Raw genomic sequence first — 19,656 nt, forward strand, 5'->3', positions numbered from 1 at the left:
TTCCTGCTCCTAGTGTGGGGCTGCACCGACAGGTGCTTTAACAAACCTGCCCAGGGAGGCAGATAGATTATCGATATCGATTCCCTGCAGGTTAGCCAGGGACTGGGACAACCGAAGTGCCCAAGGTGGAGGGCTAACCGATTGGGCAGGGATGCTGTAGCCCCCACAGAATTCCCTACAGTTGTCAGAGTAGGGGTAATGCTCCCTAGACCTGTATGGTCTGATTGTACAGGAGGGACTGATGGTTCCTCTGTAGCAGAGCAGGCTCCGCACACTGGGTTCTCCTGGCCCTTAGAAAATTTTGCAGAGCATAAAGAGCATGCCAAATATGTTACAGAGGCAGAGGCCTTCGCTCTCCCTCCCCTGGGAAACATGCTCCCCGGCAGTCCTGTCCAGCTCTATACCACCTCCCCACCTACCGTACCTCCCAACCTGCACCAGAAGAGAGTATAGAGAGAGAGCACCAGACTCTGGCGCTGTGTGTGCGAGATAACAACTCTGCGTCTTGCCAAAGGTTTCCGGTTTCCATTGAGGCTGTTATTCCCCTGCGGACGCTGACGTCATACAAATGCGCCATGGTAAACCTGGAAGAACAACCTACGGGGAGGAAAGCCAGGCACGGGGTTGAGAAGGGGGAGGAGGTGCGCTCGGCAACCAGCCGGCCTACTTACCCCCAGAGGATCTTCTGATCGCTTCCCCTCCTAAGCCTCTCTGTCTGGCCATCACCTGTCCCACTGTGGCATGGAAAACAGGTACGTGATTGGTGGTCCAATCTTATGAGTCTTACCGACCCCAGCAGAGGTATCCCGCGGTGGGGGCTAACCTTAGAGATCAGGAGTGGCCCTGACTCTTGACACACGCTAACTGTTGACCGTAGAATACTTTAGTAGGACCTCCTAGAGGCCGTCCTACCTCCTTGGCAGGGGAGTTAAGCAGGAGAGCTTTGTGGGGGAGTTAAGCTTTTTTGCTTAGTATGTGTCCTGGGCTTCTGGAGGAAGGAGCTTAACCCCGTGGTTCCTGTGTCTGCCAAGGCCGTAAGAGAAATGTAGATTTTGGCATGCAACAGGGATTAAATTAGATTATTAAATGTAATTAATGTAATCTGCGTTTCTGAAACTTCAAATCATTCCAACATATACATAAAAACTGCATAAAATCATGCTTTACTGCATTAAATTATGCTCTACTGCTGAAAATCATGCTCTGAGAGTTCTAAAGTTTATCTAATAAAAACTTGCATCATGTGTTTGCTCTGTAGTACAGATTTATACACCCTGCCACGTGACAACTTGAGTGTTAATCAATCTGATGGTCTGTTGCTATGAGAGCAGAAACAAAAGCTGAATGTAGAAAAAATTTATCAAAACCAATTTTTTTTTGTCTGTGTTCCACATTTGTGTCTCCTGGGTACAGAACCAAAGGGTAGAATGAGATGTAATAAACAGTCCAAAATGTGATATTCTAGTAACCCATATCAACCAATCAGCATGTATAATTTACTGGTCAGCTAATTCGCAAACATCTAATTGTTGCCATGTGTAAGTAAAATTTACCAAACTTTGCATATTTTATTACATTATTTGTAAAAGGCCCTAGCATTCTGGAATGAAATTTACAAGAGAGTGTAAAAAGCCCTACTGTAATCCCTTAAAGGAGAACTAAACCCTAAAAATGAATGTGGTTAAAAATCCCATATTTTACATAATGAATTTATTGCAGTAGTCTAAAGTTTCAGCAATGATCCAGGACTTCAAACTTGTCACAGGGGTCAGCACCTTGGAAAGTGTCAGTGGGCTCTGTGAAGCTTTTGAGAGGCTAATTTTAGGGGTCATCACAAATTATCAAGCAGAAAATGAGATTGGCCTGTAATATAAGATGATGCTATAGGGTTGATTATTAAAATTTGATGCTAATTGCACTGGTTTCTGTGCTGCCATGTAGTAATTATCTGTATTAATTACTAATCACGTCACAAAAAAGGCTGCTGGATGGCACTTCTGGTAAAAAATTTATTGCAGCAGGCTGCTGATATATACGCCTAACGCATTTCAGGAACAACTCCCTAAATCATAGGCCTAGGTATATATATCAGCAGCCTGCTGCAATATTTTTTTTGCAATATAAGTGCCGTCCAGCAGCCTGTGGATACAGTGGGGACACTGGCAAGGGAGCAGTGAATCGGAATGGTGAGCTGGAGTGGTCTCTTTATGTTTTTTTAATTACTAATCAGCCTTATATTGTGCCATTTTTATTCTATGTGTACTGTATATTGTGAGTTGTACTGTATATTGTAAGTGACAGCAGCACATAGCATGTGCAGTGAATCAGCAGAAGTGAAGATGAGGAGCTACTGGGGCATCTTTGGAGGCACAGATCTTCCCTGCTAAAGGGCAGTGGTTGCCTTGGGCTGGTACAGAAGCCCATACCATAATGTACATTTCTACCATACTTTTTAAGTTAAGATTTAGTTCTCCTTTAAGGAATCTCATCCACCTTTGAGGTGGTAAAGATTTCTGTGTCGTTCAAGATAGAGCGCACTCACACACCTTGGCATGCCAAGATTGCTTTGTGCATGGGGAACATGCAGTGTTCAGCAATGACTCATCATTGTAAGGAGCGTTCACCGGCGCATCCTTCCATGGCGGCGTCCTGTCCAAGATGGTGGCGCCCAGGGGGAACCACGTAGCTATCCGACGCCAGCGTCTCAATCTGGACGCAGCGTCATCACGACTGCTTCAAATGTCATGAGGCCAGCATCAAAATGTGCAGCGTCGATGCGCAACGTCAACTCGTGACGCATGACGTCATCAAGTATGTTTTGGTGCTCAAATTCACCTATAAAAGGACGCCAGGAGATTTCAGCCATTGCCCGATTATAAGTTTAACTCTGTTGTGTTCCTGGGTGTGATTTATTGTTATTGAACTCCTGATCCTGACTAAGAACCTTTGCTGCCTGAATTGACCTTTTGCATGGATTGATTAATCTTTTTCTTGACCCCTTTTGTACCACAAACTGTGTTTTGAAGCCTACTGCTTCCTCCTTGGTCTGCAGCTACAAACTGAGCCTTCGGGCCCTGACAATTGTACCACAGCAAACTTATTCTTCATTTTCTTCTCCATTGTTTGCAGCTATAAGTAAACACCAGGAAGCTCATTCATAGACACTATTAAAATGAGTTTCACTTAGCAATAGTCAGTTGAATTTATTGAGGCAACCTCCAAGGGGGAACCCTGGAATTACTGCCTTTTTCAGGATTACAGTACAGTGTTCCTTTGTCTCAGTGCATGCACTTTTGCACACATTATCTGAGAAGATTGGGTGGTCCTATTGGTGCATGTGCAAGGAACATGTATCACAAGTATCTTTTGTGAATGAGTACTTTACAAAAAAAATTCCATATTTTATATGCAATTAGATATACAATCACCCCTTAGACCTGGTGGATTAGATTCTCCAATCACTAAAGTACTTTAGTTTAACCTGTATGCCCATGGGCCATTTTTGTGATTACAAAAAATTCACTGGCACACAAAGGCAGTTACAAGCCAATGCTGGGGTTACTACCCTGAAACGTGGCACTGCTGCAATAAAAAAGCAAGGGTTTATCCCTGCTTGTAACTGCCTTCGCATGCCAGTGATTATGTTGTCTGTCCGGATTGTGCACCAGACATTCATTTATTGGAAGGCCAGGGTGTGCGAGCACAGGTCTATAATATACATGCCATTTTTAGTGATACCCAACTGACTCTACTGCATAGAGTGTGACGACCCAAAATGCTTATTGAAATGTCCCTCCAATAGGCTCATGGAACCAACCAGTCAGCTTGCAGTGCAATGGCAGTCAGCTTTTGGGCAATGGCACAAAGAGTAATTTCAGGTGTTTTGCCTGCCATGTTTTTTTTAATGAATACAAAACTTTGTGGAAAAAATGCCTGAATTTTTCCCTTGTGCTTTTACCCTTAGTTCTATGGAAGAAATGCTGCTGTAGTTAAATTCTGATTTTGCACAATAAGCGCTACTGATAGCAAAAATATATGTGTAATTATTATTATAAGCATGCACTTTCTCCATCGCCTTAACTGAACTCACTATACTAATGCAAAGTGTTGTTTTATACAGCAAATTGTCCAATCAAAGTACCTTCTGAGTCATATTTTATTGAGAGCAGCAATTGACTTGTGACTTGTACTTACACTGAATTCAGCTACCACACCTTTGTATATCTCATAAAACTCCTCAGCGTTGGCTTTTTCGATGGAAAACTAAAATACCAACAAACAAAATATTACAACACATATAAACTGCCTTGCACTGTGTAAATGATGATGATGACTTTCAAATGTTCAGCTCAATGCGGTCTGATTTAGGCCAAAATGCCATTGCTACAATTTTAAATTCATCAGTTGCTATTGTTTTAGCAACGATGCTGGAATCATTGGAAAAAGCATTTATAAAAAATTGCAACTGATATTGCACTTTGCACACTCCACTTATGGCTGTAAATTACCCATATAACTTGTTTATTTTATTTTTATTATTCAAAACTACTTTATAAATGAATATATAAAATGAGTTAGCTGGAAGTAACCAGTAACCACATTTTTACCCTACCAAACAGCATATTTCAGAAAAAAGAGCTAGTTTATTTGGACCAAACCAAATTAAACCCCATTCCCTCATTCGCTTTTTAAAATACTTTTGTTTTCTTACATTTATTTCATTTATGCAAACCTTATTTAAATAAATGTTGATTTTCTCAGGGTTATATTCATCATTGTCCAGAACACAATTTTTAACACCAGCACAGTCTGATCTTATATTTAAGCTGTGTACATTTCTACTAAAGGCTTATTCGTAGTTACTGTATATACCCCATTTTGTGTGTTCTGTTCTTGACAGGTTACAAAAGCTAATTACAAAGATAAGAATGGGAAATGACCAGCATGTAATAGAAACATTCTATATCCAGAATGATTATTTTCATTTCTGTTGCATTTAAATTTGCAAAACTAGGTATACTCTCTTTCAGATCATAAATTACCATTCGCATTGCTGAGATCTCAAAGCCTGCATCCAATATTGCATTAAGGATTTTTCCAGTTAGACCTGAGTAAAAGAAAATGAAGTACAAATTAATTTTGCCACCCCATGAAAGGACGTATCTTGCAAAATGCGAAATGTGAGCTTTGTAACAGTAATAAAAATATATAATGTGCCATGATTTCTAACATGCCAGTTCACAAGAGACAAAAATTAAAAGCTGGCTCTTTAAACTGTACTTCAGATGTAAACATGATTATAGACTGGTGGTAGAGTAAAACAATGATTTTCAGGCAAATGCTTTGCTCAAAAGCTATTGAAGACAGAATTTTTGTAGGCTATACCAGTTTATACACCAACCATTTTATCTATAAGACAGGAAAGGAAAACTGCCATATTTCAGACAATAGTTTTCATGTCACCAACACTTTCTTTTACTGTACCCTTACATTTTCAGCATCATTGTCCTTAGCACAGAGAATACAGGTGCAGAATCCGTTATTTGGAAACCAGTTATCCAGAAGGCTCCGAATTACAGAAAGTCTTCCATAGACTCCATCTTATCCAAATAATCCAGATTTTTAAAAATCATTTCCCTTTTTCTCTCTAATAATAAAGCAGTACTGTACTTTGTACATGATCCAAACTAACATAATTAATCCTTATTGGAAGCAAAAATAGCCAATTGGATTTATTTAGAGGCCGATTCACTAAGGGTCGAATATCGAGGGTTAATTAACCCTCGATATTCGACTAGGAATTAAAATCCTTCGACTTCAAATATCGAAGTCGAAGGATTTAGCGCAGATAGTTCGATCGAACGATCGAAGGATAATTCCTTCGTTCGAACGATAAAATCCTTTGAACGATTCGAAGGATTTTAATCCAACGATCGAAGGAATATCCTTCGATCAAAAAAAGTTAGCCAAGCCTATGGGGACCTTCCCCATAGGCTAACATTGACTTCGGTAGCTTTTAGATGGCGAACTAGGGGGTCGAAGTTTTTTTTAAAGAGACAGTACTTCGACTATCGAATGGTCGAATAGTCAAACGATTTTACTTCAAATCCTTCGATTCGAAGTCGTAGTCGAAGGTCGAAGTAGCCCAAAAAAAACTTCGAAATTCGAAGCTTTTTACTTTCGAATCCTTCACTCAAAGTTAGTGAATCGGCCCCTTAATGTTTACATGATTTTCTAGCAGAAAACCACCATTAAGGCATGAAGATCCAAATTATTATCTGGAAAGCCCCAAGTTATGAGCATTCTGGATAACAGGTCCCACACCTGTATATGATGATGATATATACTTATAGGATTTGTCTTTACAGGTACAGGTATGGGATCTATGCTGAAATCTACTATATGGGAAGGCCATCTCACATAGACTCCATTTTATTTGTAAAAATTATTTCCTTTTTCTCTGTAATAATAAAACAGTACCTAGTCCTTGATCCTATCTAAGATATAATTAATCCTTAAAGGAATTGTTTAGTATAAAAATAAAAACTGGGTAAATAGATAATCTGTGCAAAATAAAAAATGTCTTCAATATAGTTTTAATGTTTTGATGTAGTTTATAAAGGCTGGAGTGAATAATAGAATATAATACACAAAAACCATTAATATCCTGTAAATTATATCCTTATAAACGGTGAGTTCTGATGTCATCAGTTATAAACGGTGAGTTCTGATGTCATTTCTGTCACATGACTCACTGAAAGTTGTGTATTATAATAAATAAAGTACCCCCAGTTGCAAAATATGAGGATATTAGAAGTTACCTCGGAGTTCCATGACCTGTATAAAAACACTCGGCCTTCGGCCTCGTGTTTTTATATGGTCATGAAACTCCTTGGTAACTTATAATATCCTTATATTTTACAAGAGGGGGTACTTTATTCACTATATAATAGCCAGAGCACTATTTCCTGCTTTGCAGCTTTCTTGGTTTCCACTGATTGGTTAGCAGACATTAACCAATCAGTGACTTGAATCTGAGCTGAATGCTGAGGATCAATTGCAAACTCACTGAACAGTTATGTTCCATGTGGCCCCCCTTAAAGTCGCTGACTAACTCAGCAGAAAGCTGAGTTCTGTTCTGTTAGCCATCCACTCGCTCCAGCCTTAATTAATTATACTTTTGGCTAACTAACTATATTAAAAACATTTTTTATTTTGCATAGACTATCTACTTACCCAGCTTTTATTCTTACACAGGACTGTTCCTTTAACAGAGTTAAAACAATTCTATTGTGTTTATTTAATGTTTGAATGATTTTTTTAGTAGACTTAAGGTATGGAGATTCAAATTATGGAAATATCCCTTATCCGGAAACCCTAAGGTCCCCAAGCATTCTGTATACCTGTATAAATAAACACAGGGGGGCAAATTCACTAAGAATCGTAGTTGCGCCAGGCGCAAATTCGCCGCACTTCACCCCACTTCGCCAGGCGTAGTTTCGCCAGCGCTCCGCAAATTCACTAAAATCCGAAGTTGCGCACAGGGGTAGCATAAGTTTGTGAAGTTGCGCTAGCGTTAATTCGCCAAGCACAGCAAAGTTTCGCTAGCGATGGTTAATTTGCATACAGCGCCAAATTCAAATTTCAATGGAGAAATACGTATCAGCACTACAAATGCCTAGAAAACCTTCAAAACATACATAAATAAAAATTTTTATTTTGCCATACACATGTGCCCACTGTATAGTTAAGTTGCCATGAGTTAGGAAATGTTGGGGGGAAGGAGGGGAGCCCCAAAAAAATTTTCGATCTTTTTCAGCCTATCACCCATAATATAGAAAACCCGCCAGCGTTTTTTGGGACTTAGAAAAAATTTTCACTTTTTTTGAAGCCATCCCTATCTACTCTATTGCGCTTCGCCTGGTCTGAGGTGGCGAAGGAAGTCTAGCGTAAAAGGTGGCGTTCAGAACAATGGGCGCGTTAGTGAATTTGCGTAGTTTCGTTCGTTGCGCAAATTCGCCAGGCGTAAGGGTGCGAAGTTACACTAGCGAAATTACACCAGCGTCCGTTAGTGAATTTGCGAAGTAACGAAAATGCCCGACGCTTGCGAATTGACGCTAGCGTTCGGCGCTTCTGCGCTTAGTGAATTTGAACCAGGGAGTTTACCCGTTCAGGTAAGCATTCCCCCAAAAACATCACACAATGCTCCAGGACCACCAAGCCAAGAACCCGGGTTCATATAAATAAAAGTACATCAGAGGTCCTCTAGGAAATGACAGAACTTGTGGCCAACCTTCCATGGGACAATGGCATATAATACTTTAACAGCATCTTTGGAAAAATAAAGCACATTGTAATATATTTGTAAAATATAGAGAAAATTACAGGGAAAAAAATATAAATTTAAACATATTTCTCTATGCTTAGCTAATTTACAAGCACACAACAGAGAAAGTAAAACTGAGTGAATGAGTATAGCAATATATTATAGTGCAATTATAATTGCAAATGAGAGGTATATATTTCCTTTAATATTTGCATGAAAAAACAGGGACTCTTTAAAGTGCTAATAGGCTACAACAATCTCTAAAAATATTGTAATGCAAACTTAACTAGAGTATTTCTACAAAGGCTTCATGGAAACAGCGCAATATAATTCTTGGTTACTAAGGGGCATATTTATCAAGTGTTGAATTTCGAGATCATGTGAGTTTTGAAAAACTCCCATAAACTCAAAATTTGACCAATCAAAGTTTATTAAAAACATTTTATTTTATAGGATCGACCCAAAAACTTGAAACAAATTCAAGTTTTTTTTCAGAAAGTCAGGAAGGCTGCAAACAAATCCAAATTGATCCCAGGACGTCTTCCATTGACTAAAACAGCAATTTGGCAGGTTTTAGGTGGCGAATAGTCGAATGCGACATATTAAAGGGCCAGTGCATGATAAATCTTGAAAATCTAATTTGAATTTTTAAAAAAAACTCTAATCAAATTTTAACAATTCCATAGTCAAATTTGACAGCTTTGGCTATAAAAAAAACTTAAAAATTTGGATTCCAAATTTTAATTCTCACTTCAACCCTTGATAAATCAACCCATTACTGTGCTTTATGTAATCACTTCAATCAATCAATATTGTTGTAGCCATGGCAAGCAATATAACAGCTCCTAAATGCAAGTGCTAAGATATGGGATGTGATTCTGAACAGGGCACTACATGCATGGAGTCTGTAAGTCCTTCCTGGGTTTGTATTGGTTTCCTCCAGGTGCTCTGGTTTCTTCCACCAAGTTGAATAGCTGGTTTTGTGGCATTTGCATGCATAAAATAGAGAAGTTAGATTGTTATCCCCACTGGCGTACATGTTTTCCTTGTAAAAAGAATAGGATCAGGTGCAAAATGCAAATGAATAGAATACATTATCCCTTTTCATTGTGACAGTAAACTCTGACATAAATTGCTTTCAATGACAAAATGTTTGATTATTGTGATTAGATACTGAATAAATATAAAACATTGAAATGAAGCATATGGGCCAATCCCAAAGCAATAATACTGCAGCAGTGATTATAATAGTACAGAATATTTCTCTTTGAGCGAAGGTCCCTCTAGCAGTAAAAGGACATGGCTAGGTTAAAAGCTACAGAAAGAGGAGTATTTATCAAGGTCAGAATTGATCTGAGTATTTCTAAGTTAGAAACCTGAGCAACTCCAATTGCCCAAATGGACCTTATTTATGAAGAAATAAGGCCGAAAAACAGGCAAACTTTGGAGCTCACCCCGAAAACTCTGAATTGTTCGTGGTTTCTGGTCAAAGAAGTTGCACTAGCGTTGGCTAATTTGCATACGGCGGGAAGTTAAAGTTGAATGCACGTATATGTTGCAGCAAGTACATTACACTACACAAGCCCAGGAAACATTACTAAAACTTAATAAAATAAAAATAAAATAAGACATGTAGATTTCAATGGTAGACTGGCACAAAAACTGGACTTCACTCCAAAAATAGATGCAAGTAAAAAAGTTTTATTTATACAAAAAGGAACATCTCAGAGGGAGGCCTTACGCATTTCGTGCCTTCTGGGCACTTAGTCATAGGCTCCTTGTTTCCCCCCTTGTTTCAACAAGACTTATAAAATCATTCTAGTAGTTGCTTTTTAGAAAGCAATGTGCACATAAGCAACTATCTGCTATCCCAGACAATTGTACAGTATTTTAAGGTCTCGACCAGAAAATCAATCCCAAAAAATTCAAGGTAAGGTTAACCCTTTGCCTGCCAAGCACGTACACCGTACGTTCTGGCAGGCAAGGGCTTTAACTGCCAAGCACGTACATTGTACGTTCTTGCAGTTTTACATGCTGTACTCTGCATCAGCGGCTTTAGCCGCCTCTGCAGAGGTTTAGCAGCATTGACAGCCCCCTGGGCAACGAGGCTGGGGGGCTGTCATGTCGGTCCTGCGACTGGATTGTCGCAGGGCCGACCTAAAAGAGGCAGACACAGCAAATCGCGTGTCTGCCTTGCTGCTCTGCTTCCTCCTGCTCACCTTGTTCCAGCGACGCCCACACACTTCCTGCTTGCTGTGAATCTGCAGATCTCTCTTCTCCAGCTCTTAGATCAGCCAAAAACGGTAAGTGTCATTTATTTTACACACTTGCATACACCTACCTACATTATACACACTTGCATACACCTACCTACATTATACACACATACACACATATTTTAGTAAAAAAAAAAAAAAAAAAACGTTTTTTTTCCATTTTTCATTTTCCACTTATATGCACTTATATGCATTTATATACACTTATATACACACTTATACACTGTCACACAATTCTTGGAAGTGTACACACATGTATACACATTTTATTTTTTTTACTTTTTCATTTCACCAATTTGTGTTTTTTTTACCCATAAAAACTGTTTATTATAGCAGCGTGACTATTGGATAATCGATTTCGGCCACTAATTACGCTGTCGGTGCAGTTATTTTGTTATTTCATTGATTTGCACAATTTTTGTGGTTTTATTGCAATTTTATTCCTGGATTATTGTTCCTTATGTATCTTTAGTATAGTTTTGCTGTTTGGTGCTTTGGTATATTATTTTACTTAGATTGATCCGTCAGAATATATGCTTTCCAAAAATATATGGTTTTCTGGGGTCTTTTTACAGTTTGGGGGTCTTACGGCACATAACGCACAGTTGGGGCTCTCTTTTCTGCAGCTTAGTTGGCCAGCGTGAAAATTCATATGCACATTTTACATTTGGGGCCGTACACACCATATACTTTGGTAAATCTATGCATATTGGGCATCAAACTATTCAGTAGACCTCTGATGTCCATATTTGGGGTGATTTTTCTTTGTACGTAAAACATTGTGTGAGATAAATGTGGCATACTTCAACATTTTTAGGCGATTTTCAGAAATGTAAAAATCTATGTTTATAAATGTTTTGCAGTTTGGTACTTTGCTGTAGAAAGACGTCTTTATCTTGGTTGTTTTCGTCAGAATGTGTACTTTCCAAAAACATATGGTTTTGGGGGGTCTTTGCTGTTAGGAGGGTCTTGAGGCACATAATATGAAGTCAAGGGTCTATGTTTACAGAAGGCGAATCGGCAGCAGAGAAAACTCATATTCACTATTTACATTTGGGGTCCGCACATGCCAGCTGCCTTGGTATATCAATGCATATTGGGCATAAAACTGTTCAGTAGACCCTTGGCATCAGTATTTATTGTGTTTTACAATTGTATGTAAGAAGTTGGGTGAGATAAATGCGGCCAATTGCAATATTTTTAGACGATTTTCAGAAATGTAAAAACCGTTGCTTTTATCGCCAAATTTAGGAAAGGCTTGCGACTTGGTACTTTGGAGTACAAAGACATGCATACCCAATTTGGATTCGCGGGAATGTGTAATTTCCAAAAATATATGGTTTTCTGGGGCGGACATACTTTTTTCTACCTTTGCCCCCCCAAAACTATGTAAATGTGTTGATTTTGCAGTACCTGAAATGACAGACTATATGGGGGTCTTCCTTTTGGGGCCCCTATATGCCAAGTGCTTGGGTACACCTATACATATTGGGCATCAAACTGTTCAGAGGACCCTAGGCTTTCATATTTGGGGTGATTTCTCTTGATACCTAAAAGTATGTGGGTAATACGATGCTGCAGGGTAGAAATTTTGAGGTGATTTTTGGAAATGTCACCAAAATCACCAAATTTAGGAATGGTTTTCGGCTTCGTACTTTGTAGTACAAACACATACATACCTAATTTAGATTCGTGGGAATGTGTACTTTCCGAAAATATATGGTTTTCTGGAGTGAACTTAATTTTTCCTACATTTGCCCCCCTCAAAACGATGTAAATGTGTTGATTTTGCAGTATCTGAAATGACAGACCATATGGGGGTCTTCCTTTTGGGGCCCCTATATGCCACGTGCTTGGGTACACCTATACATATTGGGCATCAAACTGTTCAGAGGACCCTAGGCTTTCATATTTGGGGTGATTTATCTTGATACCTAAAAGTATGTGGGAAATACGATGCTGCAGGTTGGAAATTTTGAGGTGATTTTTGGAAATGTCACCAAAATCACCAAATTTAGGAATGATTTGCGGCATTGTACTTTGGAGTACAAACACATGCATACCCAATTTAGATTCGTGGGAATGTGTACTTTCCAAAAATATATGGTTTTCTTGGGTGAACTTACTTTTTTCTACTTTTGCCCCCCCCAAAACGATGTAAATGTGTTGATTTTGCAGTACCTGAAATGACAGACCATATGGGGGGGGTCTTCATTTTAGGGCCCCTATATGCCACGTGCTTGGGTACACCTATACATATTTGGCATAAAACTGTTCAGAGGACCCTAGGTTTTCATATTTGGGGTGATTTGTCTTGATACCTAAAAGTATGTGGGTAATACGATGCTGCAGGGTGGAAATTTTGAGGTGATTTTTGGAAATGTCACCAAAATCACCACATTTAGGAATGGTTTGTGGCTTGGTACTTTGGAGTACAAAGACATGCATACCCAATTTGGATTCAGGGGAATGTGTACTTTACGAAAATATATGGTTTTCTGGGGTGAACGTACTTTTTTCTACCTTTGTCCCCCCCCAAATAATGTAAATGTGTTGATTTTGCAGTATCTGAAATGACAGACCAAATGGGGGTCTTCCTTTTGGGGCCCCTATATGCCACGTGCTTGGGTACACCTATACATATTGGGCATCAAACTGTTCAGAGGACCCTAGGCTTTCATATTTGGGGTGATATCTCTTGATACCTAAAGTATGTGGGTAATACGATGCTGCAGGGTAGAAATTTTGAGGTGATTTTTGGAAATGTCGCCAAAATCACCAAATTTAGGAATGGTTTGCGGCTTGGTACTTTGTAGTACAAAGACATGCATACCCAATTTAGATTCGTGGGAATGTGTACTTTCCGAAAATATATGGTTTTCTGGGGTGAACCTACTTTTTTCTACTTTTGACCCCCCAAAACGATGTAAATGTGTTGATTTTGCAGTATCTGAAATGACAGACCATATGGGGGTCTCCCTTTTGGGGCCCCTGTATGCCACGTGCTTGGGTACACCTATACATATTGGGCATCAAACTGTTTAGAGGACCCTAGGCTTTCATATTTGGGGTGATTTCTCTTGATACCTAAAAGTATGTGGGTAATACGATGCTGCAGGCTAGAAATTTTGAGGTGATTTTTGGAAATGTCGCCAAAATCACCAAATTTAGGAATGGTTTGTGGCTTGGTACTTTGGAGTACAAACACATGCATACCCAATTTAGATTCGTGGGAATGTGTACTTTCCGAAAATATATGGTTTTCTGTGGTGTACATACCTTTTTCTACTTTTGACCCCCCCAAAACGACGTAAATGTGTTGATTTTGCTGTCCCTGAAATGACAGACCATATGGGGGTCTTCCTTTTGGGGCCCCTGTATGCCACGTGCTTGGGTACACCTATACATATTGAGCATCAAACTGTTCAGAGGACCCTAGGCTTTCATATTTGGGGTGATTTTGCTTGATACCTAAAAGTATGTGGGTAATACGATGCTGCAGGGTAGAAATTTTGAGGTGATTTTTGGAAATATCACCAAAATCACCAAATTTAGGAATGGTTTGCGGCTTTGTACTTTGGAGTACAAACACATGCATACCCAATTTAGATTCGTGGGAATGTGTACTTTCCGAAAATATATGGTTTCCTGGGGTAAACCCACTTTTTTCTACTTTTGACCCCCCCAAAACGATGTAAATGTGTTGATTTTGCAGTATCTGAAATGACAGACCATATGGGGGTCTTCCTTTTGGGGCCCCTGTATGCCACGTGCTTGGGTACACCTATACATATTGGGCATCAAACTGTTCAGAGGACCCTAGGCTTTCATATTTGGGGTGATTTCTCTTGATACCTAAAAGTATGTGGGTAATACGATGCTGCAGGGTAGAAATTTTGAGGTGATTTTTGGAAATGTCACCAAAATCACCAAATTTAGGAATGGTTTGCGGCTTGGTACTTTGTAGTACAAAGACATGCATACCCAATTTAGATTCGTGGGAATGTGTACTTTCCGAAAATATATGGTTTTCTGGGGTGAACTTACTTTTTTCTACTTTTGACCCCCCCAAAACGATGTAAATGTGTTGATTTTGCTGTACCTGAAATGACAGACCATATGGGGGTCTTCCTTTTGGGGCCCCTGTATGCCACGTGCTTGGGTACACCTATACATATTGGGCATCAAACTGTTCAGAGGACCCTAGGCTTTCATATTTGGGGAGATTTCTCTTGATACCTAAAAGTATGTGGGTAATACGATGCTGCAGGGTAGAAATTTTGAGGTGATTTTTGGAAATGTCACCAAAATCACCAAATTTAGGAATGGTTTGCGGCTTGGTACTTTGTAGTACAAAGACATGCATACCCAATTTAGATTCGTGGGAATGTGTACTTTCCGAAAATATATGGTTTTCTGGGGTGAAATTACTTTTTTCTGCCTTTGCCCCCCCCCAAAACGATGTAAATGTGTTGATTTTGCAGTACCTGAAATGACAGACCATATGGGGGTCTTCCTTTTGGGGCCCCTGTATGCCACGTGCTTGGGTACACCTATACATATTGGGCATCAAACTGTTCAGAGGACCCTAGGCTTTCATATTTGGGGTGATTTTGCTTGATACCTAAAAGTATGTGGGTAATACGATGCTGCAGGGTAGAAATTTTGAGGTGATTTTTGGAAATATCACCAAAATCACCAAATTTAGGAATGGTTTGCGGCTTTGTACTTTGGAGTACAAACACATGCATACCCAATTTAGATTCGTGGGAATGTGTACTTTCCGAAAATATATGGTTTTCTGGGGTGAACCCACTTTTTTCTACTTTTGACCCCCCCAAAACGATGTAAATGTGTTGATTTTGCAGTACCTGAAATGACAGACCATATGGGGGTCTTCCTTTTGGGGCCCCTGTATGCCACGTGCTTGGGTACGCCTATACATATTGGGCATCAAACTGTTCAGAGGACCCTAGGCTTTCATATTTGGGGTGATTTTGCTTGATACCTAAAAGTATGTGGGTAATACGATGCTGCAGGGTAGAAATTTTGAGGTGATTTTTGGAAATATCACCAAAATCACCAAATTTAGGAATGGTTTGCGGCTTTGTACTTTGGAGTACAAACACATGCATACCCAATTTAGATTCGTGGGAATGTGTACTTTCCGAAAATATATGGTTTTCTGGGGTGAACCCACTTTTTTCTACTTTTGACCCCCCCAAAACGATGTAAATGTGTTGATTTTGCAGTACCTGAAATGACAGACCATATGGGGGTCTTCCTTTTGGGGCCCCTGTATGCCTCGTGCTTGGGTACACCTATACATATTGGGCATCAAACTGTTCAGAGGACCCTAGGCTTTCATATTTGGGGTGATTTCTCTTGATACCTAAAAGTATGTGGGTAATACGATGCTGCAGGGTAGAAATTTTGAGGTGATTTTTGGAAATGTCACCAAAATCACCAAATTTAGGAATGGTTTGCGGCTTGGTACTTTGTAGTACAAAGACATGCATACCCAATTTAGATTCGTGGGAATGTGTACTTTCCGAAAATATATGGTTTTCTGGGGTGAACTTATTTTTTTTTACTTTTACCCCACCCCAAAACGATGCAAATGTGTTGATTTTGCAGTATCTGGAATTACAGAACTGATAGCTCAAATGAGGTGTCTACATTTTAGGGCCCCTATATGTCACATGCTTGGGTACACCTATACATATTTGGCATCAAACTGTTCAGTGGACCCCAGGCTTTCATATTTGGGGTGTTTTACATTGATACCTAATGATGTGTGGGAGATACGATTCTGTAGATTGGAAGCTTTGAGGTCATTTTTCAAAAAATTCACCAATTTCTATAAAACATTATAACTTTAGGAAACAATTGCAACTTGGTAGTTTGGAGTACAACGATATGTTTACCCATTTTTGATTCACCAGAATCTGTTCTTTCTAATAATGGGTAGTTTTCTAGGGTAAACCTACTGTTAGTGGAATGTTTGGCCTTGTAATCAGAAGTATGCCGTTTGGGGAGCGGTGCTTTGGACATTTGCTAGTGTACTGCTTGTAGATTTTGATCTATACAAGTGAGAAATCTCCATAAAACTATATATATTTGGTATTGCCGCGTTCAGGAGACATAGACCTTTCCAAATCAGCTGTGTTCTCATACATAAAGTAAATAATGTTTCTGATATATGTGATTGTTCTTTGTGAAACATGATTTTTTTCATTTTATTGGACACTTAGAAGCCTATATTTTTTTACAGAAGTAGAATTACACCAAAATTCTTGCATATTTTGAAAGTTCAGGTTGTCCTGAAAAAAACAATATATTGTTTTCCTGGGTAAACTAAAAGACCGCCCCAGGAAGGGCCCTTAAAGTGAAAGAGTGCAAAATATCTAAAAACTGCTTGGCAGTAGATGTTCGCATCTAGGACAAAACGGCTGGCAGGGAAAGGGTTAAACCTTTCTGTGGACATGTTGCCTGTAATCATAGCATAATTCAGAAAGAAACACAGAAATGTGCTGGCACCCTGGTACTTTCTTGTCAGCACGGTAGATTCATATCACACTGTATGTAGCATGTAAAGAGTTCAAGGCAAAAAACAACAAAAGATTAAAGTTACAATTGCTATTTAAAGCAGTAACTCTTTCCCTTTTCACCACTGGTCCTGACTAGATTGAACCAGTTTAGGAGCAGTCAGCTTTCATCCATTCAATACTTTATTTCCCATAATACAAATACATTTTTATTGTTCTCCTTCTTTATAAGTCTGTTACTTACAGAACATGCAAGACATTGTAGGAACTAGAATCTTGGCTAGAGTGAAGCCTAGAATTAAACTTTGCTCCGTGCCGGAGTATAAAGACCTACACCTGTGGTGTACAGTGAAGAGCAGGCTGCAAATGTTTTTAAGTCGTGTTTTTAAAAATTCAGACATTGGAGAAATCTATAGGCAACAATGGAATATGCACTACAGTAAAGTCACTAGGAAATTAGAAGTCTACGTCTGCCAGCAAATACCTTCATTTGCTTTTTTGGCTGAAGCACCAATATGCACTTAAAATTCTCTACCCATAGAACAAATTATGATATGATAGGTAGGAAATACACTTGGCTAAAACATGCTGTACAGGTAGGTATTGCTCCTATTATCCAGAATGCTCGGGACCTGGGGCTTTCCGGATAATGGGTCTTTCTGTAATTTGGATCTTCATACCTTAAATCTACTAGAAAATCATGTAAACATTAAATAAACCCAATAAGTTGCATTTGCTTCCAATGAGGATTAATTATATCTTGGTTTGGATCAAATACAAGGATCTGTTTCACTATTACAGAGAAAAAGGGAATCATTTTTTAAACTTTAGATTATTTGCTTATAATGGAGTCTATGGGAGACAGCCTTTTCCGTTATTCTGAGCTTTTTGGATAACAGGGTTTCCGGATAATGGTTCCCATACCTGTATTTTGAAACCGTGGACTTTAAGGGGCCCATTTACTTAGCTCGAGTGAAGGAAAAAAGGTTTAAAATGTTGAATTTCGAATTTGAAGGATTTCAATTCGGCAGTCGAATATCGAGGGTTTTATTAACCCTCGATATTTGACCTTAAAGGGATACTATCATGGAATTTTTTTTTTTTCAAAATGAATCAGTTAATAGTGCTGCTCCAGCAGAATTCTGCACTGAAATCCATTTCTCAAAAGAGCAAACAGATTTTTTTATATTCAATTTTGAAATCTGACATGGGGCTAGACATATTGTCAATTTCCTAGCTGCCCCAAGTCACGTGACTTGTGCTCTGATAAACTTCAATCACTCTTTACTGCCGTACTGCAAGTTGGAGTGATATCACCCTCCCTCCCTTTTCCCCCCCAGCAGCCAAACAAAAGAACAATGGGAAGGTAACCAGATAACAGCTCGCTGACACAAGATAACAGCTGCCTGGTAGATATAAGAACAACACTCAATAGTAAAACCCATGTCTCACTGAGACACATTCAGTTACATTGAAAAGGAAAAACAGCAGCCTGCCAGAAAGCATTTCTCTCCACAAGTCCCATGACCAGGGGCAGCTGGGAAATTGACAAAATGTCTAGCCCAATGTCAGATTTCAAAATTGAATATAAAAAAATCTGTTTGCTCTTTTGAGAAATGGATTTCAGTGCAGAATTCTGCTGGAGTAGCACTATTAACTGATGCGTTTTGAAAAAAAAATGTTTTCCAATGACAGGATCCCTTTAAGTACATTTGCCCCTAAAACTCTTGCAAGAAGTCTTGTAACGTTTACATGATAGTGGCGTGGCTTGCGTGTTATAATTATGTTATGATGCACCCTAGGGTTCTCCCTCGGTAGGGGAGACGGGAACATGACAGAGGAAATACAAACACCTGTCTGAAAAACGCACAATACCAGCTTAGTATGATTCTGTGTGTGAATTTATGCCAGTGCCTACGCTTTTAAAATCACAATGTAAAAACCCCACGTGTTCTCATTGTTGGCAAGAAGCCCTCTTAACTTATACTTATAACTCTTACCCAAAAGAGGCCCCAGGCCTGGATTTGTGGATTTTAGGGAGCGGCATGCTGCCCAACCACATTGGTTCAGAAACACTGGGGATGCACAAGAGATACAATAATTCTTTACATTTTCCGTGCACCAATCCCCATTGCTTCAGTCCCAAGGATGAAAATTTGAGCGAATAAAAGGGAGGGGATGGAGGTGATGAACGACAGCGGCGGCTGCTTTGTAAATCCGACCCTGAGAGGCACCCAGCTGGTCTGCATGAAAACTGGGCTATGTGAAACACTAATGGACACAATGTTGTACGAGTTAGTGCACACAGTGTTTTTTATAGGGGACAGCCTTTTTCAAAATTATTTTGAAGATTTTTAAAGCTTAATTTTTTCATGTTAAAATGAAACTCTGTTAACCTTTGGAAAATTGAAAGAATCTTTATGATTAGCACATGACTCTGCACATGCATGTCATACTGTTTCCATTAATCCTGAGAAGCCAGAAACATGATGACCATTTGAAAACA

At 39.2% G+C, this 19,656-nt stretch overlaps 1 protein-coding gene across 2 annotated transcripts in view; it reads right to left on the reverse strand.

Moving 5' to 3' along the window:
* The window catches only part of nme7.S (NME/NM23 family member 7 S homeolog), a 92,799-nt gene that overhangs the window by 21,747 nt on the left and 51,396 nt on the right, over positions 1 to 19,656 (reverse strand). For both annotated transcript variants that reach the window (XM_018249211.2, XM_041583742.1), the window contains 2 exons: positions 5,043 to 5,107; positions 4,195 to 4,263 (listed from right to left, as the gene is read on the reverse strand). In XM_018249211.2, the coding sequence (XP_018104700.1) occupies positions 4,195 to 4,263; positions 5,043 to 5,107 (134 nt within the window). The remainder of the gene's footprint in view (positions 1 to 4,194; positions 4,264 to 5,042; positions 5,108 to 19,656) is intronic.

The sequence above is a fragment of the Xenopus laevis genome, chromosome 2S (genome assembly GCF_017654675.1).
Source record: "Xenopus laevis strain J_2021 chromosome 2S, Xenopus_laevis_v10.1, whole genome shotgun sequence".
Taxonomy (NCBI): Eukaryota; Metazoa; Chordata; class Amphibia; order Anura; family Pipidae; genus Xenopus; species Xenopus laevis.